The sequence below is a fragment of the Mustela nigripes genome, chromosome 16, assembly GCF_022355385.1.
Source record: "Mustela nigripes isolate SB6536 chromosome 16, MUSNIG.SB6536, whole genome shotgun sequence".
NCBI classification, from domain to species: domain Eukaryota; kingdom Metazoa; phylum Chordata; class Mammalia; order Carnivora; family Mustelidae; genus Mustela; species Mustela nigripes.
In genome coordinates this window covers 50,694,078-50,720,989 of record NC_081572.1, presented here as the reverse complement: position 1 = coordinate 50,720,989, position 26,912 = coordinate 50,694,078, and the positions used below count along the sequence as shown (strand labels likewise).

At 40.2% G+C, this 26,912-nt stretch overlaps 1 protein-coding gene across 17 annotated transcripts in view; it reads left to right on the top strand.

Moving 5' to 3' along the window:
- Positions 1–26,912, top strand: part of NCOR1 (nuclear receptor corepressor 1) — a 154,708-nt gene that overhangs the window by 10,611 nt on the left and 117,185 nt on the right. For all 17 annotated transcript variants that reach the window (XM_059380628.1, XM_059380640.1, XM_059380641.1 and 14 more), the window contains exons 2-3: positions 10,974–11,151; positions 21,646–21,779. In XM_059380628.1, coding sequence (XP_059236611.1) covers positions 11,044–11,151; positions 21,646–21,779 — 242 coding nt within the window. In that variant the 5' untranslated portion in view covers positions 10,974–11,043. The remainder of the gene's footprint in view (positions 1–10,973; positions 11,152–21,645; positions 21,780–26,912) is intronic.

Here is a 26,912-nt window from a genome sequence, read left to right as displayed (position 1 = left end):
TTATTTAACACAGAGAGAGAGACAGACAGAGAGCGCACGAGCCCTCGAGCGCACGCATGCATAAGCAGGGGGATAAGTAGAGGGAGAGGGAAAAATAGGCCTTCCATTGAGCAGGGAGCCTAACGTGGGGTCAGTCCCAAGACCCTGGGATCATGACCTGAGGTGAAGGCAGATGCTTAGCCAGCTGAGCCACCCGCATGCTGCTCTTACTTCTTTTGTTCAAAATATATGGTAGGGAGTCAAACAGTTTATATTCTGGTGGGGGAGGACAGAGTATAATGAAATAAAACAGACAAATCCATTTCAGGTTGAGATTCATTTATAAAGGAGAAAAAAAAGGCTTATGTGGTTGAGAATACCTAATGGGAACCCACTTTATAAGTGGTTGGGAAAGGCCTTTCGGAGATGACATTGGAACTGAAAGGCTAAGTTTGATAAAAAAAAGGAGTCAGCCACTTGAATGAGTCAGGAAGAGCATTCCAGGCAGAGAGTAAAGAAGGACAAAGTCCTGAGGCAAGTCAGGTCCTGGCGCAGGATGAAGGGACTGGAAGGAAGCTCATGTTGCTGGGACCTACTGAGCAATCTGGAGAGGAAGCAGGCCAGATCAGGTGGGGCCTTGTGGGCCGGAGTGAGAAGTTGGGATTTTATTTAAGGAGTGTGGTGGCCCCCTGGAGAGTGAGTCTTAAGCAGAAGAGTGACATGTTCTGATTTATGTTTTAAAGAGATCATACAGCTTTTTGAGTGGAGAGAAGTATTAACGTGGGAGGTCCAGTTAGGGTTCTTTTTTTTGTAGTAAGAAGTGAGGGTGAGGGTAGTGGAGATGGAGAAGTGTGAGGGGCTTGGGGTGGGTCTGTGGAAGGAAGAACAGGACTTACTATTGGAATGGGTGTTACTGAGAGCTAAGTGCTGTTAGGTGCTGGGGAGGCCATGTGAGCAAAACAGAGTTGGTCCCTGCCCTCATATGCATCTGGTGGCTTTGTTTTTTGTATAGAACTTCAATAAATTTTAAGTCAATTGCTTTTTTTCTACCTTATTGTGGTGTATGCCTTAGAAATAGTCTGTTGAGTAGCCTTGTTTGATTTTGCTTCATAACCTGTAGCAGTCTCTGTTAGTGGGTCAAGGGGGAGACAGCATCATAGGATCTTTAAGAGATCTGTTTTGGAGTTAAAAACAAACCAACCTTGGGGAAGTTACTCAGGCTCTCAAAAGCTGTAATTAGGAATAATAATGGAATTAGTTTTAGGTGAGTTTGTAGGCCAAGCTCTTAATATACTGCCTAGTATGTAATAAAGACTCAGTAAATGGTAACTTTAAAAATTCTTCTTAGTTGTCATCCTGTCTATTAATTCTGCAGTATATTCATTTCTCCCCCCCCCTTTTTTTAAGATTTTATTTATTTATTTGACAGAGACACAGCGAGAGAGGGAACACAAGCATGGGGAATGGGAGAGGGAGAAGCAGGCTTCCACTTGCGGAGCTCGATCCCAGGATCCTGGAATCATGACCTGAGCTGAAGGCAGATGCTTAATGACTGAGCCATGCAGGCGCCCCAGTATATTCATTTCTTATAGTTGCTGGAATGAATGTTGCTTAGAGAATCGGTTCAGTATAGTGCAGCTGTACCACATAGTTCTCAGTTGCGTTGTTGTCTACTACTGCTGTCTTGGGAAATTTTTCTTTTCTCACTTTATGTAGGATGAAAGCAGCACCCCCCCCCCTGCAAGTTTAGGAGTTATTTGTTGAATGCCCGTATTAGAGTAATCAAATAATTATGCCCTTACTAATGTTTCTTTTAACATCTTACTTGATTGGGGTCAGATAGTTGAACCTGAAAGGCCTTTTTTTCTTTAGCTCTCATTCATCTGTCTTCTAAGTGAGGTGTTCAGAAGAGCCTACAAGTAAAATAAATACTTTGTTAATGGCCTTCCCTCAGAGTAGCTCCTTTGTTTGTTTGTTTGAGGGACGAATGCCTCAGTTTATTTTACAGGAGAAATTTTAGTTGTGAATAAAACACCTCTCCAACCTCATACAAATTACAGAATCCACTTGATTACTAGGATTTCTGTTCAAGACTGGCCTCTGAGATGGGCTCAGGAGGTCTGCTTTCTTTTTCAAAAAGATTTTATTTGAGAGAGAGAGAGCGGAAGAGAAAGGGAATGAGTGTGGGGGGGTTGGGGTGCAAAGGGAGAGGGAGAAGTAGGCCCCCCGATTGAGCCAGGAGCCTGGGATCATGACCTGAGCTGAAGGCAGATGTTTAACTGACAGAGCCACCCAGGCGCCCCAGGAGGCCCACTTTCTTTAAGTCATGGCCAGTCTGGAGAGCCTTAGGTAGCTGGGCTGTCACAGGGGGTGGCCTTTAGCCTCTCCTTGCTTAAAATACTTTTGGGTTTGGACTAGAGCTGGGCTGCTTTATGAGAATTAGTGTGACCTGATTTGTCTCAGGTTAATAACTAATACTTTGTCACCTGCGGTATCACAGAAACCATTCTTCTATCCCATACTTTTGTATCAAAAGGTTTTATTCTTTGATCATTTAAAAGAAAATTGAATTGTATATTTTGTAGGGTCCTTTTTTTTTTTTTTTTTTTTGCTTTGGTAAAACATGGGCTTCTCCTCTGTTGTGACCCTTGGTGTATTCATTCTTGCTTATCTGGAGAGGCATTTGCAGTCCCGCCACAGTGAAGTATATTTTTAGCTATTTTTTCCAAGATAGCTTAGGCCACCTTGAAAACCTGTCCAAGTACATTTTGGTTATGCAAAGATTGTAGGCCAAAAGCCAGGAGTTCCTGGTGAGAGGGAATTGGACTTTTATTTTTGGGGTGGGGAGGGATTTTTTTTGGAATTTTGTTGATGCAAGAGAAGTTTCCTGTTGAGTAAATTGATGTCTGTCTTTTTTACTTTTATAGGGGAAGATTAAAAAAGGAATTTAAGTAGACCAGTTTCATTTTACTATGTTTTATTGCCTGTTTACAAAACAAACGAGACTAGTTTGGGGTTTATTCATAAAATTCAGATGAAATGTGGGGTGGTTGCGTGGCTTAGTTAAGCATATGACTCTTTTTTTTTTTTTTAAAGATTTTATTTATTTATTTGACAGACAGAGATCACAAGTAGGCAGAGAGGCAGAGAGAGAGAGAGGAGGAAGCAGGCTCCCCGCTGAGCAGAGAGCCCGATGCGGGACTCGATCCCAGGACCCTGGGATCATGACCTGAGCCGAAGGCAGTGGCTTAACCCACTGAGCCACCCAGGCGCCCGAGCATATGACTCTTGATTTTGGCTCAGGTCGTGATCTCTGGGTGGTGGAATTGAGCCCCCCTGTGTCAGACCCTGAGCTGAACATGGAGCCTGTTTAAGATTCACTGTCCCTCACCCCTCCCCCCCTTTAAAAAAAATGCCAATGGAATGTGCTCTTCTCACTTATAATGCATCTACTTTTAGTATATTCTCATCCTATGATATTGTTATATAGTTAATGTTATGAGGGGATTGTGCATAAAACTTTGACTAGGTTTCATAAAAATTCACGAATCAGGAATGTAACTAACCCCAAGGTAATGAGTTTTGGTGCTAAGGACTGAATTAGAAATTTTGAAACTACCACTTAAGGTCTCCTTTTCCCCTTCAGCCTTAACGTTAAACTGAATTCTTGTAAAAGAGGTATCTTGGTGAGCCCTGACTGGAGTGAGGGCAGAAGGCAGGACTTGTTTGGGGGGACCGAAGAGGTAGCTTGTAAAGGTCCCCATTCTCATTGAATCGGAGTATTTCTTTTCCATGGGTTTTATACATTTGGCTCCATGTAACATATTTAAAAAGAAAGAGTCTGGTTAAAAAACAAAAACAAGGGATGCCTGGGTGGCTCAGTCGGTTAAGCGGCTGCCTTTGGCTCAGGTCATGATCCGAGGGTCCTGGGATCAAGTTCCTCATCAGGCTCCTTGCTCAGCGGGGAGCCTGCTTCTCTCTCTGCCTCTCTGTCCCTCTGTCTGCCACTCTGCCTGCTTGTGAGCGCTCTTTCTCTCTCTCTCTCTGACAAATAAATAAAATCTTAAGAAAAAAAAAAAAAACCAAAACAACTATTGCTCTCAACTATTGCTTTGTGTCTTATGGGTAAGTTTTGAGAGGGAAGACATAGTGGTCTCCAGGCTGCCCCTCTTGTGGCCAGGAGTAGGGCTTGCTTTGACCCATGTGTGCCAGAGGGGCTAATCTCTGATTTTGCTGATGTTTTCTTGCCAGCTGTGTTGGGCTGATAGTACCTGAACTCTGTTTTATTTTTGAGAAAGTCCAGTTAAACTTCACTAAAATCACATCACAAAACTAGGATATCATGAAGGATTCCTGACAAAAGGGAAACATGGACAAATTGTGCTTGAGTGACACTGAATTAGGTGTTGAACTCAGGATTCATCGTTGCTGAAAATCAGAAGAACACAGACACAAACAACACCAGTATGATGTGGGTGTGTCATCATGTAGACCACTGTTGGAAAAAATTTGGATGACCTTGAGCTAAGATCTTTCCTTTTGCCTCTCCATTCCATTTATAGCTTTATTTACTTAAGATGTCTGTGTTGGGAGGAGAGCTCAGAGATAGATCATGTAAGCATTTCTTTTTTTTCTTTTCCTTAAGATTTTATTTTTAAGTAATCTCCACATCCAGTGTGGGGCTCAAACTTAGAATCCTGAGATCAGATGGGTCACAAGCTCCACTGACTGAGCCAGCCAGGCGCCCCAGATCAGGGAGACATTTCTTAGGGGTGCAGAGCATAATTACATGCAAAACATTTATGAAATATTTCTGAACACTCACATTGTGAAATACTCTATAGCAATAGAAAGAATGAAGAAGCTCTTTGTAGCCTCATGACAATGATTGCTATATTGAAAAAGATACATTCAGTGATTAAAGCAGGGCTGTAGAACAGTATGTATCTACCGTGCTGCCATATATGTAGGGAGGGATGTGTGTGTGTGTGTGTGTGTGTGTGTGTGTGTAGGATATTTCTAAAGGATACTTTAGAAACTAGTACCTGCGGTTGCCTTCTGGAAGGACAACAGAGCTGGGGGATCAGGGTGAGATTTTCCTTTTTGCCTTCTGTGGGTACTTTTACAAACTCTAAAATCATACACACAATAATACCTATTTCCAAAAACAAAACAAATGCCAACCCCACCAAGAACCTCATGTGTTGGCTCTTCCCCTCCTCCTGGAGCACATGTAGGTACACAGGAGGAGTGTTGTGTAGTTTGAGTGTGCGGTTCTTGCACTGCTGCAGTAAAGACCTTTTGTACAGTGTGTGTGTCCTTAGCGTGTGTACCAAAATTGCTGGATTGTAAAAGGATGGCATTTCAGATCAGTGTGGAAAGGCAGATGTGTTCAGTAAGAGTTTTGTTGGGATACTTAGCTGTCAATTAGTGAAGAAAATACAGCTATATCCCTACCTTACCATTTTTTGGAAAAAAAATTTGGTTATTATGGACTAGGTATATGTGTGTGTATACACATACACACACGCATATACATACATACACACACCTTAAAGGAGTACAGAGGGGAAGGTAGAGAATATTTTTTTACTTTGGAGTAGAAAAGGTCTTCAGGTGAAAGAAATCGTGAACTCTGGATGAAAATATTTGTAACATAAAGATAGAAAGGGGATTCATATTCAGAATATTCAGAGGGAGATATTTCGGTTTCAAGACCTGTACCAGCAAAACCACAGGCTGATTTCCCTCTGCCTCTTGTCTGGCCTCTACCCCTCCCACCCCCTTGTTCTCCTCAAGCCACCTTGCTTTGCCTTAGGGCCTGTGTGGTTCCTCTCCAAAGGATTGCGTTTGTCTCTTGTTCTCATCTTGCAAGCTTTGGCTCAAAAGTCATCTTAGAATATAATTTGTTATCCAAACTGGGACAGTTTTGAGAAGGAAATGGAGTATAATTAATAACTGCACTGGGACAATAGCTATAAATTGGGTCTGTTTCAGGAAATCAGGGCAAAGGGTCAGCCTAGCTGAGATTGGCTTTCAGTGATCACCCATCAGAAATGTCTCCCTTATCCCTTCTCTTCCATCCTGTTTTATTTATAGCCCCTCAGTTCATCATGTTATGTCTTGATTATTGTCTGTGTCACTTCACAATAAGAGGACATGTTGCAGTCGCCATACTGTGCCAGTGTTTAGAACCAGGTTGGTATATAGTAGTGTACTCTTCAATAGATACTTGTTGGGTATGTGACATTTCTGCCTTTGGTCTTAAAGCCTTGTGAAGATATGATAGACATACTGAAAAATTAGATAGAAATGTTATATACAAATCATACTTTTATAAAACAAAATATTCTCATGTTTGTGGACATTTTGTGGCGTACTCTCTATGAAATTTCCCATTACCTAAACATTTAAAAAACAATTTCTAGGGGCACATGGGGGGCTCAGTCAGTTAAGCACCTGCCTTTGGCTCAGGTCATGATCTCAGGTCCTGGGATCAAGTTCCCTGTTGAGCTCTCTGCTCAGCAGGAGTCTGCTTCTCCCTCTCTCACTCCTTTGATGCTCTCCCTCTCTCTCTACTTAAAGATTTAAATAAAATCTTAAAAAAATATAAAGAACGATTTTCTGAGCTGATGTATTGGATGTTTAGGATAGTTCCTTGAGGAACATCTCAGGCATTCATCTTTAGGTATCTCTGTATTGAATAATCAGATGAATTCCTAGAAGTGGAATCGCTGTTGTAGAGGATATGTGTATTTTCAAGGCTCACAGTGTATATTGCTATCCTTCTTTAGAGAGTGATTAGTACCCATTTTACCTATACATCAGTATTCTGTGAAATAGTGCTTTTTTCTCCAAACTGTCACCATTACTAGGTATTATTTTTAAAGTTTTGCCAGTTTGGGAAAAATTATTTATTTATTTATTGTGATTATTGATGAAATTGGTGTCATTAATTTTTATTTCCTTTGCTAATCCCATATTTCTGTCATGTCTTATATTTCTGTTATGCTCATTTTTTCCCTTATTCATTTGTAAGAAATAGTTTGTTACATCAAAATTTCACTAGTTTTACTTTTTTCTAGTTTTCTTTTTTTCTTAAATATTCTTTTCTTTTTCTTTTTTCTTTTTTTTATTAAGCTCTGCATCCAGTGTGAGGCTTGAACTCATGACCCTGAGATCAAGAGCCACATGCTGTATTGACTAGCCACCCAGGCACCCCTACTTTTTCTAGTTTGTTGTTTGCTGTTTTGAGGTATCTTTGCTGTTCAGAAACAATATATATCATATTATATATATAATACATATATACTTTATTTGATAAGATTAAAATATAAGTCTTATTGTTTCTGTTTTTGGGGTTGTGCTTAGGATGTCCTCTCCTTAGTTTATATATGCATTTCCTTTATTTTCCTTTTAAGGATTTTATTTATTTATTCATCAGAAAGATAGAGAGGGAACAAGCAGGGGGAGTGGCCGGCAGAGGAAGAAGCAGGCTCCCCACTGAACAAGAAGCTGGAAGCAGGCTCACTTTCAGGACCCTGGGATCATGACGTGAGCGGAAGGCAGATGCTTAACTGGCTGAGTCACCCAGGTGCCCCTATATGTGTATTTCTTTTAGGCTTTTTGAAAGTACTGTAAATGTTAGAAGCAGACTCCCCATTGAGTAGAGAGCCCAACACAGGGCTTGGTCCCAGGACCCTGGGATCATGACATGAGCTGAAGGAGGATGCTTAGTGACTGAGTCACCCAGGCGCCCCACTACAGTCAATTTTAGACCCTCTTTGTCACCTCAAAAAGAAGCTCCAATACAGTGGAATATTATTCAGCCCTAAAAGGGTAGGTAATTTGTTTGATATATGCTACCACATGGATAAGCCTTGGAGATACTGTGCAAAGTGCAGATATCCAGTCAGAGAACATACCGTTTGATTCCACTGCTGTGAGGTCCTTAGAGTAGTCTGGTTCATGGAGACAGAAACTAGAATGGTGGTTAGCAGGGACTGAGGGGAGAGGGACTGGGAGTTAGTGTTCAGTGGATACAGAATTTTGTTGGGGGAGGTGAACAAGTTCTGAACATGGATGGTGGTGGTAGTTGTACAACAATGTGAATGTACTACTGGTGCTACAAAGTTATACACTTAAAATGGCTAAAATGATACATTTTATATATATTATACCAAAGTAGTTGCTGTTCCTCCATTCCCCTCCTGTCGTTCTTAAGTAGCCATTAAGCTACTTTCTGTCGTGTAGATTTGCATCTCCTGTAATTTCAGATGAAAGGAATCACACGAAGCTTGGACTTTTATGATTGGCTTCTTGTAGTTTTGCGTAATGTTTTCAGGGTTTGTCCAAGTTACAGTGTATATCAGTACTTCATTCTTTTTTGGTGTGATAATATTCTCTTGTGCGGATATACCTGATTTTATTTATCTATTACATGATGTTTGGGTTTTTTCCAAGTTTGTGTAGTTATTTTAGGATTTAACTTGAGCTCTGACGATTCTAAGAAGTAAAAGCCTCCATCTCTATTAGGTGAAGGAGGACTCACTGTAAGACTGTGGAGGTAGTTTAACAGGTATCCAAGGTCAAGGAAAGGAGTTCAGCAGCTTCTCATGGGACTGACCCTGGAGCAAAGACTCAGGAGCCAAGGCAGTTGCTTCTGTGTCTCCTGGGCCAGCAAGGTCTCTTGGCTCCCTTTGTCTCTGCATGTCTGCTCTAGTCTGTGTCTAGACTGGCATTCTCTGCTCCCTCTTCAACCTCTCTGGCAACCCTCCCTCTGCAACCTCACTGTGACTCCTATTCTAGCTAACTTTGCAACTCTGTTCCCTGTAGTTGTGGTTCTCAATTCCACATTCTGGGTGAGGGACCTAAGTGGTACAACCCTTGTACACTAGGAGAGTTCACTTGATAGAAACGTGGTGTCAAAGCTTCACCTTAACTAGGGGCAGATTCTCCAGAAGGAGTGTGTGCATGGACCTGGTGTGACTTGCCTTTCTGGGTCACTAATGCTAGTCAGTCTGAAGATGACTTAGTTCTCTAGGCCAGTGGTCATCAAACTTTTTGGTCTCAAGAATCCTTTATACTCTTGGGGCTCCTGGGTGACTCAGTTGTTAAGTGTCTCCATTCGGCTCAGGTCATGATCCCAGGGTCCTGGGATCAAGCCCCACATCGGGCTCCCCGCTTGGCAGGAGGCCTGCTTCTCCCTCTTCCACTCCCCAAGCTTGTGTTCCCTCTCTCGTTATCTCTCCCTCTGTCAAATAAATAAATAAAATCTTAAAAAAAAAAAAAAAGAAAGAATCCTTTATACTCTTAAAATTATTTAGGACTCCAAAGAACGTTTGCTTATGTGGGTTCTATATGTTGATATTTACCATATTAGATATTACAGTGGAGATTTTAAAGATCTTATTAATTCATGTGAAAGTAATATAAATGTACCATATGCTACTATAAAAACATTTTTTATGTTAAGTAGCTGTTTTCTGGATTAAAACAAAACTTGAGAAGAGTGGCATTGTTTTACATTTTTATAAACCTCTTTGATACCTGGCTTAAAAAAAGATAGCTTTATTCTCAAATCTGTTCCTGCATTCAGTTTTACAGTATATTGTTTGATTGAAGTTTATGAAGAAATGATCATCTCATACAGATATGTATTTGGAAAAGAGAGGGATATTTTAATAGCCTTTTTAGATAATTGTAGATACTCTTTGATACCACCTCCTAACTGGACAAGTGGCAGTTTTTTAAAGGTTAATTGTTGTGTAGGATCTGAAACCGTATCAATGAATTTTTCATATTCCATCACATTAAACATTTATTGAGTTTATTGTACTTTATTTGTAGTAAAATGTATTGAACTTTAAGTAAATATTACATTCATGAATAATTTTACAACATTCTGTATTGGTCATTTGGAAAATACTGATTCATTGAATTATACAGATATTTCAAATGTTGACATATTTCATAATGTAATATCAAAAACTCACAATTGTTAGTATCACCACTACTCTTGCCAGAGAAGTTTTTTAAATGTGGGGAAGCTGTCAAGCTCATGGAAGCAGATAAGTTTTTCCAAAATTCTGATTTTCACGAATACTGGCAGTTGTTTTCCTTGAAGTGATAAACTCACTTTGTTCTTCCTTGAACACTTTCTTATCCTGAATGTCTTCTTAGGCTGCTATTTTGGGGGCAGAAATATTTAATGACGATAATATTTCCTCTGTGTAAATGCTTGCCTTATAGATACTCTGGAATCTGTTTTTTCCCTAAATTTTTATTTTAATGTTGGCTTTATGCCCAGTGTGGGGCTTGAACTCATGACCCTAAACTCAGGAGTCACACACTTTATCAGCTGAGCCAGCCAGGCACCCCACTCTTGAATCTTTTTTTTTTTTTTTTTTTTAAAGATTTTATTTATTTATTTGACAGATCACAAGTAGACAGAGAGGCAGGCAGAGAGAGAGGGGGGAAGCAGGCTCCCCGCAGAGCGGAGAGCCTGATGTGGGGCTTGATCCCAAGACCCCGAGATCATGACCTGAGCCGAAGGCAGAGGCTTAACCCATTGAGCCACCCAGGCGCCCCTGAATCTTTTAAACAGTTGATTTTTTACAACCCCAAATCTTAAAACCATAGATTTTTTTTTCTGTAATAGATCACATTTGATTCTCAGACATTTATCCACAAAAAGGACAGTTTGTTGAGCATTTGGTATGTCCCAGGTACCATGCTGAGATTGTCTATACACCTTTTTACTTACTATAGCTACTGATATTATTGTTTGTGATATATTAAGGAATGTTTTATAAGTCTACCAGGAAAGACCCATTAATGTTTTTCGAACTCCAGTAACTTGTATTAAGTAAATACATGAGAGAAAGCTTTTACTGCTAATTGTGGTTTTATTTATGTAGTTATAGTTATAATTTATTAGAAGTATACCTGGTGCTTTAGTTCTTATCAATTCTATTTTTTCCCATCCTGTTTAGGTGGTTTCCTAGAAACATGATTGTTTGTTGGACTTGATCTCACAGCCTGGTGAGGACTTCTTTACTGATAATGTCAAGTTCAGGTTATCCTCCCAACCAAGGAGCATTCAGCACAGAACAAAGTCGTTATCCTCCCCACTCTGTTCAGTACACCTTTCCCAGCACGCGTCACCAGCAGGTAAGTATCAAACACTATGCAGTTGCGTAAGTTGTGTTTGTGTGTGTTATACTTTTTCTGTTTAATACATTTGTTGGTCAGAAACCAAATATAATTGGTACATCTATGTATTTTAAATGTCAAGAACTGTTCTCAAAGATTGGGAGACCAAGGGTGGGGATTATCTTTTGTCTTAGTATGGTTTTATGCCAGATTTCAGGGGGTGAACGTGTCTGTTTTTGTTTGTAGTAGTTGTTGATAGAAAAATACCAGTTGTCTCGGGTTTCCAGGTTAAGACCTATGTTTATTGCTCCAAGTTCTGGTTGAGAATTAGCCAAATAACTTGGTGTCTCTTGAGTGATGGCCAGGATAGGGCCTATACCTTCTTGAGAGGTTGATGGCAGGAAGATGGAAGAGTTTGTATGCTGATTTACCTTGTGAAAAATAAAATAGGTGAGACTATTAGCTCAGAGTGGGCTAGGGACAGGAGTGTGAGAGGTTTGAAGAAAAAAGGGAAGGGGAAGATAAAATGGTTATCTCAGAAAAAGAAAGCTAATTTACCAATAAAATACTGTTCAGAGACTCCTATGAGTGTGGTCATGATTATGGAGTGAGAGTGGACATTGCTATCTTGTTCCTATTTTGGGAAAAATTCACTTTTCAATGTTAAGTATGTTAGTTTGTGTATTTTTGTAGCTGCCCTTTTCTGCTTAAAGAAGTTGCTTTCTATTGCTGGATTGAGAATTTTTATCATGATCGGGTGTTGGATTTTGGTTGCGTTGTCCTCTCTCCACCCATGTTCTGTCTGAATACTAATTTCCTAGATCATTGTTCCTTCCTCGTTTTTGCCTTTTTAAAATGGACTGTTTTAGTTTATGTATAATAAAATTTTATTTTATGTGTACATTTTGACAGTTCATACACCATAAAACCAGCACCAAAATGAACATGTAGAGTATTTCTGTCACTCCATCCCTTGTACTCCATCTAGGTCAGTCCTCCTACTCTACTTTGCACAAACCTCAGCTCTCAGGAAACCAACTCCTCTGCTTTTTGTCATACCAGATTATTCTTGTTTTGATTATTCTTTTTTTTTTTTTTTTTTTAAAGATTTTATTTATTTATTTAACTGACAAGAGATCACAACTGGGCAGAGAGGAGGGGAAGCAGCCTCTCGGCTGAGCAGAGAGCCTGATGTGGGGCTTGATCCTAGGACCCTGGGATCATGACCTGACCCGAAGGCAGAGGCTTTAACCCACTGAACCACCCAGGCATCCCCTTTGTTTTGAGTTTTATATGAACTTTTTATTTGTGGCTTCTTTTGCTTCCCCTATCTTTGAGATTTATTCAAGTTCTGGTGCATCTTAGTAATTTATTTTTATTGCTGGATATGGACTTATCACAACTTAACTAGTTCCCTATTCCAGTTTTCAGCTATTATAGATAAAATTATTTAATTAACATGGATCTCTGTTTTATCTGATTATATAAAGAAGTATTGCCTTATTTTCTTAATTGTATTATTGGAGAGCATGCGTTTTTAATTTTTATGAAGTCTGCTTTATTAATTTTTGTCTTTTATGTTTCTTGCTTTTTGTGCATATTTAAGAAGTTTTTGCTAAACTCCAGGTCCCTAAGACTTTCTCCTGTGTTTTCTTGTCTAAGTTTTATAATTCTGGGTCTTACATTTACATCTATTGCCTATTTTGAATTAAATTTTGTTTATGATGTGAGGGGATAATTGAGGTTATTGTTTTGCATACAGCTTTCCAATAGTTCTAGAAACTATTTGTTAAAAAGATTTTTCTTCTTCCTTTTTTTAAAAAATTTTATTTATTTATTTGACACAGAGAGAGACATGTCAAGACAGGGAACACAAGCAGGGGAAGTGGGAGAGGGAAAAGCAGGCTTCCTGTTGAGCAGGGACCCCAATTCGGGGCTCGATCCCAGGACCATGGGATCATGACCTGAGCCAAAGGCAGATGCTTATCAGCTGAGCCACCCAGGTGCCCTTAAAAAGATTCTTCTTTCCACACTGAATTCCTTTTTGCAGATTTTTACTGAAAATCAGTTGACCATACATATGCAAGTCTGTTTCTTTATATAGTTTCCTCTATACTGTTGATGTATTTTGTGTATCTTTACCTCATCGATGTGATTTTCCATGTAAACAAACATGTAGTCCTTTAATAAAGCACTTCATACTCTCTTGATTATTATAACTTTAGAATAAATTGAACTTGAGTAGTGTGATTCTTTTCTGAATTGTTGTTTTGAATATTCAAGTTCTTAACATTTCTCTCTACACTTTATTTTTTTATTTTTTATTTTTTTAAAGATTTTATTTATTTATTTGACAGACAGAGATCACAAGTAGGCAGAGAGGCAGGCAGAGAGAGAGGAGGAAGCAGGCTCCCTGCTGAGCAGAGAGCCCGATGTGGGACTCGATCCCGGGACCCTGAGATCATGACCTGAGCCGAAGGCAGCGGCTTAACCCACTGAGCCACCCAGGCGCCCCTCTCTCTACACTTTAAAATCAGCTTGTCAGTTTCTACAAAAAGGCATATTTATGTTTTTTTTAAAGATGTGTTTATTTTGGGGGGGAGGGGCAGAGGGAGACAGAGAGAGTCAGAAGCAGACTCTGCTCCTGACTCTGAGATCACAACTTGAGCCCAAACCAGGAGTCGATGCTTAACTGAATGCCCCACCTAGGCACCCCTTGCCAGGATTCTGATTGGCTTTGTATTGGGTCTAGAGATAAATTGGGGAGAGAATTGACAACATAACAACCTTAATTTTTCTGGTCCAGGAACGTGGTATAAGTGCGTTTATTTTGGTCTTCATTAATTTTTCTCAATAATGTTTTGTAGTTTTTAGTGTGCAGGTCGTGTACATCTTTTGTTGGATTTGTTCGTAAATGTTTCATATTTTTTTAAAAGATTTTGCGAGCAAGATGGGGGAGGGGCAAAGGAAGAAAGAGTAAGAGAAGCAGACTTCCTCCTGAGCAGGGACCCTGATGTTGGGCTTGATCCCAGGACCCCAAGATCATGACCTGAGCTGAAGGCAGATGCTTAACTGACTGAGCCACCACACAGGTGTCCCAATATTTCATATTTTTGATGCAAAAATGTATTATAAATGAATTGATTTTGGAATTTTAATTTTCAGTTCATTGCTACTATGTCTATTCATCTTGTGTCCTGCAACCTTACTTGTTACTTTTAGTTGCTTTTTTATAGATTTCATAAGATTTTTTTTTTTTAATTTTTAATTTGTTTGACAGAGAGAAAGAGACCACAAGTAGGCAGAGAAGCTGGCAGAGAGAGAGGGGGGAAGCAGGCGCCCCGCTGAGCAGAGAGCCCGATGCGGGGCTCGATCCTAGGTCCCCGGATCATGACCTGAGCCCAAGGCAGAGGTTTAACCCACTGAGCCACCCAGGTGCCCTGAGATTTTTTTTTTTTTTTTTTAAAGATTTTATTTATTTGACAGTGATCACAAGTAGGCAGAGAGGCTGGCAGAGTGGGGAGCGGGAAGCAGGCTCTCTGCCTAGCAGAGAGCACGATGTGGGTGGGGCTCAATCCCAGGACCTTGGGGTCATGACCTGAGCAGAGGCAGTTAAATCAGAGGCTTAAGTTAAGTTAAGGCAGAGGCTTAACCCATTGAGGCACCCAGGTGTCCCTCCATAAGATTTTCTATGTAGATGATCCTGTAATCTGAGAATAAAGAGTTTTGCTTGTACCTTTCCAAACTGCATGTCTTTCTCTTTTCTTCCTTATTGTACTGGCTTTCATTGCTTGTAAAAGTGTTGAAGAGGTGAGAGTTGACATTCTTGACTTATTTCTCATCTTAAGAGGAAGGCATTCAGTTTTTGACCATTAGGAATGTTGTTAACAGCCGATGACTACACTTGTCATGGGAAGCATTGAGTAATGTCTAGAATTGTCAAATCAATATGTTGTACACCCGAAACTAATATAACATTGCATGCTGATTATGCTTCAGTAAAATAAAAAAGAGGGGCGCCTGGGTGGCTCAGTGGGTTGGGCTGCTGCCTTCGGCTCAGGTCATGATCTCGGGGTCCTGGGATCGAGTCCCGCATCGGGCTCTATGCTCAGCAGGGAGCCTGCTTCCCTCTCTCTCTCTCTCTGCCTGCCTCTCCGACTACTTGTGATCTCTCTCTGTCAAAGAAATAAATAAAATCTTTAAAAAAAATAAAAAAATAAAAAAAAATAAAAAAGAATGTTGTTAGCTTAGGAAGTGTTTCTTCCTCCTATATTTTCTTAAAGAGTTTGTGTAGGATTAGTATTTTTTCTTCCTTAGAAGTTTGATAAAATTTTTCAGTAAAGTCATGAGGGCCTAGAATTTTCTTTGTGTGAAGAATTTAAATTATGAATTCAGTTTCTTTAATAGCTATAATTCAGATTTTTTTTTTCTTGAGTCAGTTTGGGGAAGTTTTGTTCAATATATTAAATTATGTAAGTTGTCATACTATTCCCTTTATCTTGTGTCTTTGAGATCTGTTGTAATATCATTCCTAAGGTTGATAGTGTTTTTCCGTTCCTTTTTTTATTAGTCTAGCTTAGGGGTTCATCAATTTAATTGATTCTGTTCTGAGAATAACTTTGGTTTCATCCATTTTCACCATTTCTTTTCTGTTTTATTGATTTCTGCTCTTTATTATTTGTTCTTCTCTCAGTGCCTACATATATAACATTTCTGGAATCTTTCACTGCTTTATGTATATTCAAGTTTCCTTTTTTTCAAATTTTTAAAATTTATTTATTTTTTAAAAAGATTTTATTTATTTATTTGACAGACAGAGATCACAAATAGGCAGAGAGACAGGCAGAGAGAGAGAGGGAAGCAGGCTCCCTGCTGAACAGAGAGCCCGATGCGGGACTCGATCCCAGGACCCTGAGATCTTGACCTGAGCTGAAGGTAGCGGCTTAACCCATTGAGCCACCCAGGCGCCCTATTCAAGTTTCCTTTTGATACTACTTTCTTTTTGCCTGAAAAACGTCAATTCTCTTAGGGCATGTCTTTTGGCCGTGTACTGTCACGTTTTATTTACCTGAAATAGTTTTCAGCTTGATTTTTTTCTTAAAGATATTATTTATCTATTTGAGAGGGAATGAGAGAGAGAGCATGAGAAGTGGAAGGGCCAGAGGAAGAAGCAGACTCACCACTGGGCAGGGACCCAATGACTCCAGGATCACCACCTGAGCCAGAGGCTTAACCAACTGACCCATCCAGGTGCCCTTTCAGCTTGATTTTTTTTTTCTAAGATTTTATTTATTTTTTTGAGAGAGAGAGTGCACACAAGCAGGGGGCGGGCAGAGGGAGAATACGACTCCCTGCTGAGCAAGGGACCTGATGGTGGGGGGTCGATCCCAGGACCGAGGGATCATGACCTGAGCCAAAGGCAGGTGCTTAACTAGCAGCCACCCAGGGGTCCCTCAGCTTGTTTTTGGTTTTGTTTTTTTAAATAATTAAAATTTTTAATAAACATATAATGTATTATTATCCTCAGGGGTACAGGTCTGTGAATCGCCAGGTTTACACACCCTCAGCTTGATTTTATTTATTTATTTATTTATTTGTGCTTGATCCCCCCCCCCTTTTTTTTTTGAGAGAGAGAGAGAGATGTGTGCAGGAGCATTGGGGGTTGGGGCAGTTGATGAGGGAGAGAGAGAGAATTTTTTTTTTTTTTGACAGAGATCACAAGTAGGCAGAGAGAGAGAGGGAAGCAGGCTCCCTGCTGAGCAGAGAGCCTGATGCGGGGCTCCATCCCAGGACTCTGGGATCATGACCTGAGCTGAAGGCAGAGGCTTTAACCCACTGAACCACCCAGGCGCCCCTTCAGCTTGATTTTTAAAGAATAGTTTTACTTGATACAGAATTCTAAGTTATGGCTCCACACCTTAAAAGATGCCGTTTGTTGTATTCTGGCGTGTATGGTTTCTAACCAGTACTTTTAGGTCGTTCTTATCTTTATTTATATGTAAGTATCTTTTCCCCTCTTGGTTACTTTTAAGATTTTTTTCTTTATCACTTGTTTTCAGCAATCTGATTATGATGTGCCTTTGTTGTGCCTTTTTTTTTTTTTTAAGATTTTTTTTTTTTTAATTTGACAGACGGAGATCACGAGTAGGCAGAGGCAGGTGGGGGCGGGGGAAGCAGGCTCCCTGCTGAGCAGAAAACCCAATGTGGGGCTTGATTCCAGGACCCTGGTATCATGACCTGAGCCGAAGGCAGAGGCTTTAACCCACTGAGCCACCCAGGGGCCCCAGCAGTTAACTCTTGAGGTTTAGTTTTAAACACTTTAAGGGCGAGTCTAGAGAAGTCTTTATTCTAAGTCTTATTTGTCCTCCACATCTAAACTTTTCTCTTCTGGGGTATTATAGTGATTATTTCTTGTATTCACTGAGGTTTCTTCCTGCTGGCTGGAGGAAATTTGAATGAGTTCTGGCCTAGTGTAAGCTCTGGGAATTGTTTTATAGTTTCTCCAAAGTGTTCTTTCTAAGAACAACCAGAGATGTTTAATTTAGGACTGAGCTGTGCTCTCCTATGCACTTGCAGATTGGAATTCAGCCAATGACCTAGGAGAGCCCAAGTTCACATTTCCGGAAATCTTTCTGTATGCGATTCCCTCTGCTCAGAAGGTCTCCAGAGATGCTCTCCTTGTGGCTTTATCAAACTACTATGATTGCTTCTTGAGGGAATAAGAGTACAGGGCGCTGTTCAGATTTCCTTCCCAGGGATGCAGTGTGGATATTGCCTCCAGGCAGAAAGCTTGCAGTGTAGCAGGACTCACCCCTCTTTCTGTGATTTTTCTCAGAGACTGAGACCTGGGCAGCCTGTTTTCCAGGGTCTGAAGATAGTTAACTACATTTTGTCCACTTTTTTAGTCGTTTACTGTGGGAATGTCGTTCTGGACAGTTACATATTCACAGCTGGAACCAGCATGCCCTGGTGTTTGTTTCATTTCACTGCTTACTCTCAATCTGTCTTTCTGGATAGTCCATCATTTAGAGATTCTTTCAAAGAGTCTGTGGTTGGTACATTTTCGGAGTCCTTGAATTCTGAAAAGTTTGTAGTCCTAAAATTTGAGATGGTTTGGTTATTGAATTTGTGGGTTCAAAGTTGTGTCTCTCTCTGAAGTTGTTTTTCTCCGGTCTGTTTCCTTCTGTATAATGTTGTGGATGAGAAGACTGTTTATTATGATCCTTGTTACTTTGTAGGAAACTTGTTTCCTATTTCTTATGACACCTAGTCAAATTTTCTTTTTATCCTTGCTTGTCTGAAATTTTTGTTGTGTCCATCCAGTGTGATGAATTAATTTTTAAACTATCCCCAGCTTTTCTCTTATGCCCTTTTAAATGCAAGGACTTTGTCTTTTCTGACTTCTGAGAAATGCCGTTCTTTCTTAGAATATTGTCTCTTCACCTGTGGGTATGGGAGGTCGTTTCTAATCTAATTTCTGTTGCTCTTTGCTTCGCTGTGTTATAAGAGAAGTCCTGTTTTGTCTTTGTTTTCGCTTCCTCTTCACCTGTTCTGTTCTACTATTGCTTAATTTTATCGATCAACTTTTTGTTTCTTAGAATGTTATTTGGTCCCTTTTTGGGGGGTATAATTTATACTTGTGTCTTTTTAACTTAGTTTTTTATCTGTTTCTTTGGATGTGAATTCTTTTTTGAGTGAGTTAAGGTGCTTTTTAATTTTTATTTTTTTAAATCTTTATTTATTTATTTGACAGACAGAGATCACAAGTAGGCAGAGAGGCAGGCAGAGAGAGAGAGAGGAGGAAGCAGGCTCCCTAGAGAGCAGAGAGCCTGATGTGGGGCTCAATCCCAGGCCCTGAGATCATGACCTGAGCTGAAGGCAAGGCTTAACCCACTGAGCCACCCAGGCACCCCTATGCTGCTTTTTAAAAAGTGGTTCTGACTTGGGGCATCTGGGCCGCTCAGTCCGTTAAGCATCTGCCTTCAGCTCACGTCATCTTGGGGCCCTGGGATTGAGCCCCTTGTCAGGTTCCCTGCTTAGGGGGCAGTCTACTTATCCCTCTGCCCTTCCTGGTGCTCAGGCTCTCCCTCTCAAATAAATAAAATATTTAAAAAAAAAAGTGATTCTGAGTTTTCTTTAGTGTTTAGTGTTTCTGGATTATGTTTCCAACTTTGTATCTGATATTTTTTCTTAGACTACATAAAATTATGTTTTACTGTTATCTGGGCTCTCTACCTCTTATCTGTTCCTTGTTTCAGTCTGTACTGCTCAGTTTTATTCTGTTTATGATTAAAAAATTTTTTTGTTGACATACTATTCATATAAAACTCACCATTTTGGGGCGGCTGGGTGGCTCATTTGATTAAGCATCTGCCTTCAGTTTAGGTCATGATCCCAGGGTCCTGGGATTAAGCCCCACAACTGGCTCCCTGCTCGGCAGGAAGCCTTTTTCCCCTCTCTCATTCCCCCTGCTTCTGTTTCTTTTCTTGCTGTCTGTCTCTCTGTCAAATAAATAAATAAAATCTTAAAAAAAAGTCACTATTTTAAAGTACATAATATAATAGCTTCTAGTATATTCACGGTGTTGGGCATCCATTACCATTATCTAATTCCAAAACTTTTTTTTTTTTAAAGATTTTATTTATTTATTTGACAGAGAGAGATCACAAGTAGGCAGAGAGGTGGGCAGAGAGAGAGAGAGAGGAGGAAGTGGACTCCCTGCCGAGCAGAGAGCCCGATGCGGGGCTTGATCCCAGGACCCTGAGATCATGACCCGAGGCGAAGGTAGTGGCTTAACCCACTGAGCCACCCAGGCGCCCCCAAAACTTTTTTTTTTGAAGGATTTTATTGAGTGAGTGAGTGAGAGGAGAGCATATGGAGAGGGAGGGGCAAAGGGAGGCGGGGAAGTATACTCCCCCGCTGAGCAGCAAGCCTGACACAGGGGCTCAGTCCCAGGACCCTGGGATTATGACCTGAACTGAAGGCAGACATTTAACTGACTGAGCCACTCAGGCACCCCTTCCTGAACTTTTCTGTCATCCAAAATAAAACCCATACCTCATACTAGTTAATCCCAATTCTTGTCTTCCCTCCATTCCCTGGCAAAGGCTAATCTACTTTCTGTCTCTGTTGATTTGTTTCTTATAGACATGGTGTATAACTGGAATCATAAGATATGTGGTCTCTTATTTCTCTATTTAGTTAGCATTATGTTTTCTAGGTTCATCTGGGTTCTACCATACTTCATTCCTTGTTAGGATTGACTAACATCCCAGTGTATAGATGCACCACATTTTGTTTATCCATTGTGAGTCACTGGGCATTTGGATTCTTCCTGCTTTTTGACTATTGTGAATAACACTGCTTTGAAAATTTGTATCCCAAGTTTTGTGTGTGAACATATGCTTTTATTTATTTATTTTAAAGATTTTATTTATTTATTTGACAGAGATCACAAGTAGGCAGAGAGGCAGGCAGAGAGAGAGAGAGGAGGAAACAGGCTCCCTGCTGAGCAGAGAGCCTGATGCGGGACTCAATCCCAGGACCCTGAGATCATGACCTGAGCCGAAGGCAGCGGCTTAACCCACTGAGCCACCCAGGCGCCCCGAACATATGCTTTTTTTTTTTTTTCCCCGAACATATGCTTTTAATTACGTCGTGTGTACACGTATGAGAATTCCTGGGTTATTTGTGGGTTCTAGGTGTAAGTATCTGTTTATGATTGTTAATGTTAATAGGTTTCTTTTGAAAAGAAGCTTTTGTCTTTTCAACAGAAAGTCAAAAGTGTGAGAACATTCAAAACGCCCACCTGGAATGGTGGAGAAACTGTTACATTGAACTAGCAGGTTGAGTCTCTGGATTTCTTTCTCTTCATTTGTAGATATACATGTGTTTTTTTGTTTGTTTTGTTTTTAAGATTTTGTTTATTTGTTTGACAGACAGAGATCACAAGTAGGCAGAGAGGCAGGCACAGAGAGAGGAGGAAGCAGGCCCCCTGCCAAGCAGAGAGCCTGATGCGGGGCTTGATCCCAGGACCCTGAGATCATGACCTGAGCCGAAGGCAGAGAGGCTTAACCCACTGAGCCACCCAAGGCGCCCCCGATATACATGGATTTAACTCAGTGGCTTCTGTGGCCCTTCCTGCTCACCCATTTTGAATTTAAGGTTGGAGGAGCGCTTTTTAGGATTTCATATTGAACACATGAGTTTGAGATCTTACTGCTTGAATAATACAGATTGGAAGTTACTGTAATGTATGTTTCTTAGGAGAATGAGTCAACTACACACTGAATACCGAATTTCATTTTGAATTCTTTTGAACGAGACTCAGTTAAAATGTTGATTGTTTTAGGTTGATGGGGACAAATCAGACCAGTGAAAGGTGGAAATCATCATTGCTGTTTCCTTCCATACTTAGTGCTCGTAACTGCCTCTGTGCATTTATACATGGTTTAATTAATGATGCTTTTCAATTTTTGGCTAATAAGTAATTTATGATTGTTTTAATACTAGGAATTTGCAGTCCCTGATTATCGTTCTTCTCATCTTGAAGTCAGCCAGGCATCACAGCTCCTGCAGCAGCAGCAGCAGCAGCAGCTTCGCAGACGACCCTCCCTGCTCTCAGAATTTCACCCGGGTTCTGACAGGTAACGGCGCTCTTTTGTGTTTCCGTCTGGGACGGAACTTCTCAAGTGTGTGTTTGCTTCACAGGTGTGCCATTGGGTTTAACGTGGTTTTTATTTTTTATAATTGTATAACCAAGCCACGACGGGTCATTTATCATTTACATTTTGAGCTCTTTTATGTTTGTTGATCTTTTGGAGTAGTTACCGTAATAGTTAAAAAAAAAAAAAAAAACAAAACCTCTTAGCTCTTGTTTCCAGAGTTCGTAGTTCTGCTGTGTAGTGGGAAGTCAGGTAGACTTAGGTTGCGATCCTGGTCAGCTTGTAATCTTGGTCGTGTGTATAAATGTGTTCTTAATTTAGGCTGCATGATAGAACCACCTTGGTTTTTAAACTTGATGCCCAAGCCCCATCTCAGAATAATTAAATCAGTTCCTGGGATTGGGCCCAGGTGTCCGCATATGTCTGGAGTTTCCCAGGTCATTCTCATTGGCAGCTAGGGTTGCAAATTACTGATTCAGACCCCTCAAACCTTAGTTTCTCACTTGTACTTTTGAGAATAGTAATGGCAGTGTCCTCAAAGGAGAGGAGTTGTTGGCCCTGTTCATGGTAGACATTCATTTTCTCTAATGTCCTTACATCTCTGCTCTCTCTTACCCCATCCTTGCTCTTAATCTAAAGTATTTTGAAATATTATAGCTCCTTTTATTAAATGGCCTTTTTGGGTTTCTTGTTCTAGCACTTTTATAAAGAATCTGATTTTCTATTTTAAAAATATGTTTACTGTTCAGGGTTGAAGATGATAAAAGGATTGAAATTATTTGGCTGTGTTTAAAATTATTATAAAATACATTTTTTTGGTGAATGTTGTGGAGAGAATTGAGGTCACTCTCCTCCATAATATCTAGCAAATATACAAAAATAACTCTTCAAAAAATGACCCCAAATCACCCTGTATAGAGAAGGAAAGGCATACAGCCACACTGCTATGAACTCGGAAAAGTGGCACTCAGGAAAGGACTTAGAAGAATCTTGCATGATGTGGCCTCCTAGTTTCTAATTCAGCTCTCAAAGAAGTAGTATTGAGGGAAGAAAGAGGGTCAGTAAAATCCTAGGGTTTCTCATAAATACTCTTGGATTTGAGAAAAACATACATGGTGAGGGTATAGTGGTGATGAGTTGTTTGCTTGGGAATCCCATTGTGCCATCTTGCAGGAAGGGCAGGCATGGTGTGCTTTTTTCCAAAGTGATGAGCCAGAGCCCTCATGACTGGTTCCGTGTCTAGCTTGTAGAGGAAACCAGGATCCTCAACAAAGGCTATCATAGCCCCAGCCGAGTTTCCCTCTCCTTTGCCCCATTTCCCTGTTCCCTCAGGCTATAGAAAAATCCAGAAAGCCAAACCCAGTTCTCTATCTATAGACAAATGCCCCACAAAGGAAAACCCCCCATACTATACCAAAGAGAAAATCTGATTAGGACTGCACATGGTATACCCGAGCAGTACAGTAATGATGCCAGGAATGGGGCAAAGACAGGCCTGGAACGGAAAATTAAAGAAAGCAATACAGAGTGTCAAAAATAAAGACCCCATTGGGTAAGAGGATGAAAACTGAAGAACTTTCCCCCCCTCAGTGCTATGTGCTACAGGAGAAGTAAAATTAATAATAAGGTCTTTAAAAGGTACAAGGCAACCCAATTAGATAAAATGAAAGATTGGACATTCCAATGCGCCCAAGCTCACCACTATAAATTCAATATATAAAATAAGATAAAGAATGGAACAGGTGTGGCTAAAATTTAGACTTTTGTCTTGCAAGAAAGTCTGGAGATAATCGGAGTGGTGCAGAAGCATAAAAATGAATACCGTTAGAGAGAAGTTGGTAAATATGGAGGATAAATTAAAATCATCCAACATATCATAAGACCATGTGTTTCTGAGGTGGAGAACCTGTAAAGGAAAGGAAATAATATTCATAATTTAAGAAGAAGGCTTTTTTTTTTTTTTTTTTTTTTTTTTTTTTTTGGGTGGGGGCAAAGTGAAGGAAGAGCTCTGCAGACTGATGAGGCTTATCTTGCTCCAGGGATCACTTACACAGAATTATTGACACTAAGACAGATCCTGGTTCAGTTCTTAAAGTTCAAGGGTAAGTGAAAGAATCAGGAATCCAGGAGGAAAAAAAAAAAGTCCTTGACAGGGAGGAAAAAGAGTCTGGCTTCAAGCTACTAAAGGGATAGAAGATAGTAGAGCAGTAGCTAGAAAAAGACATTGAGATCTTAAGAATATTATATGCCACTTAATTTTAAGAACAAAAGCAACAGGCACACAGTTTTAGACATGAAAGCACTGATCATTTAAAAGTTCTTGAAGAATTTCTAGGGGATGGAATTCAGCCAATAAATGGAAGCCATGGTGAAAGGACTAGTAAAGCTGCATACCTCCTTAGGTGAAAAGTCTATGTGAGGCACCTAGATGAATTATGGTTCCAACACTGAACGACAGTAGCAAATCTTGATAGTGAAAAATGATAAAACTACAGGACCTAGAGGTAATGCAGATACTGGGAGACTGTTTAAAGATAGGCACTTGAAGAGTACGGCCTGGAGTGACTTGATACTACTACCTTTTTTTTTTGCCTTTTGTTTTACTTTATTTTTGTATTTTATTAACACATAATGTATTTTTTGCTTCAGGGGTGACTTGAATTGTTAGGTTATTTTAAAAAGTCCCATTTTTTTTTTTTAAGATTTTATTTATTTTTGGGGGGTACATGGGTGGATCAGTTGTTAGGTGTCTGTCTTTGGCTTGGGTCATGATCCCAGGGTCCTGGGATTGAGCCCCACATCTTCTCCCTCTTCCACTTCCCCTGCTTGTGTTCCCTCTTTTGCTGCCTCTCTCTGTGTCAAATAAACAACAACAACAAAAAAGAAAAGATGCAGAATAGTTGAGGTCATTTCAGATATTATAAAAAACTCACTGAAATACTCAGATGATTGGTTTTCCTTTGAGCAACAAGAGGAGTCAAATCATGCTTGTAAATTTGAAAATTTAGGTGAATTAAATTTAGTTTCAGAGAATAGCCTTCCATAGCTAGGCATAAATAAAACTGGTTGATATAATTGTAGATGATGTTTGTGGACCACTGTTTTCGAATAGCTTATGACATATTCCCCCTAAATGAGGGTTATCTCTTCTTTAAAATTAAAATGAGGGGCGCCTGGGTGGCTCAGTGGATTGGGCCGCTGCCTTCGGCTCAGGTCATGATCTCGGTGTCCTGGGATCGAGCCCCGCATCGGGCTCTTTGCTCAGCGGGAGCCTGCTTCTCTCTCTCTCTCTGCCTGACTCTCCGCCTACTTGTGATTTCTCTCTCTGTCAAATAAATAATAAATAAAATCTTAAAAAAAAAATAAAATTAAAATGATAAGGTATAGGTATATTACAGTAAAAAACCCAACTAATAACTTTAATTCATTTTAAACATATTTAAAGGTGGTGTTAGGAGGTCATGGAAGTCAAACTTTTAAGTTTGAAGTCTACAGAAATTTTTTGGTATGAAAATCTGATGTTTGTTTTTTTTCTATACCTCATTTATCTATTGATCAGTTGACAGATATTTGAGTTTTCATTTTTTGACTGTTAAGAATAATGCTGGTAGGAACATTCAAGCACACATTTTTATGTGGCCATGGATTTTCCTTTCTCTTGGGAATATGCCTAGGAGTAGAATTGCTTTATCATATGATAGTTCTCTATTTGCCATTTGAGAAATGACTAGACTGTTTTTCTAAAGTGGCAGTACCTTTCCACTGGTGTTAGTTTTTAAAAGGCAGTATGTTCATATAAAATGCAGATTTCATGCTTAACTCCCCCAGGATTCCAATATAAAATTACATTTGTTTTTGAGATTTTAAATGTTAAATTATACATTTATTTATCCATGAGTAGTTTTGTTCTTCTAAAAAGGATAGGCAAGCTGAAATGGGAAATAGCCTGTTTTCTTTTTTAAAGATTTTATTTATTTGAGAGAGAGAGAGAAAGAGAGAGAGAATGAGCACTAGTGAGGAATAGGGCAGAGCAAGAGGGACAGGCAGACTCCCTGCTGAGTGGGGAGCCTAACTTGGGGCTCGATCCCAGGACCTCAAGACCATAACCTGAGCTGAAGACGTACACTTGACTGAGCACCCAGGTGTCCCTAGCCTGATTTCTTGATGGAAAGAGAACTTTCTGTACTCAGTGTTTGTCTTAATTGTCCTGTGTTCTTTTAGCCTTATGTTCTAACGCAGTGGGTGTATTCTACCTTCTGGCTTGGGTAAATCTCATGGGTAGATTCACTAGAGGTGAAATGTGATACTTGGAAGTTAACTTTTATAGGTTGAGGGGACAACTGAGGGCTGAAATCCCTCTTGGGCAGTTGGCCAGGCCCTGTGTACCAGAGGATTGCATTTGCTTATAGACATTTCACACACAGTTTTCTTGCAGGGCAGCAGTGGTCCTCATTCTGAGTGCTTTGTTGAGGGGCTGGGCTGGGGCCTTAGTCTAATGCTGGATCCTTGTTTCTGATAGATGACCTCTGGCTGCTCTGTGGGGAATGAATTTAAGATGGATAGACTAGAAGTGGAGAGAATATATGAGGGACCCGAAAGAGAAAGAGTGCGGGCATAAGGTATGGTGGTGAAATGGAGTTTGAGACAAGACAGGCTGGAGTCAGGAGGTGAGGCCGCCAAGTCCTGGCAGTTGACAAAGGCAACAGAAGAGACCTGGATGAATGTTATGTTTCCAGCTTGCGGGACGGCTGTTGGTTTCATTGCCATGACACTGGGCTAGAGATTGAAGAAAGAGCAGCGAGGGAAAGACAGCTTGAGTTTGGTAAGAGTTAAGTTTGAGGTTCCAGTAAAACTTCCAGGTGGAGATGTATCCATCATGCTCAGGGGAGGACCCAGATTGGTACGTGTGATCCAGGGAGGGTGGAAAATGAGAAGAACCAGAGTTTAAAGATGAACCCAGAGAGTCCCCAACATCTAAAGATACCATGAAGCAGAAACCTCTGAAGGAGAAAGAAAGGAAAATGATTTTGAAATAGTGGTCTTCAAACTGGCTATTTTCGTGTTTCTCAAAAGATATATTACACATTTTAAGTTGACATCAGTTTTTCATATGTC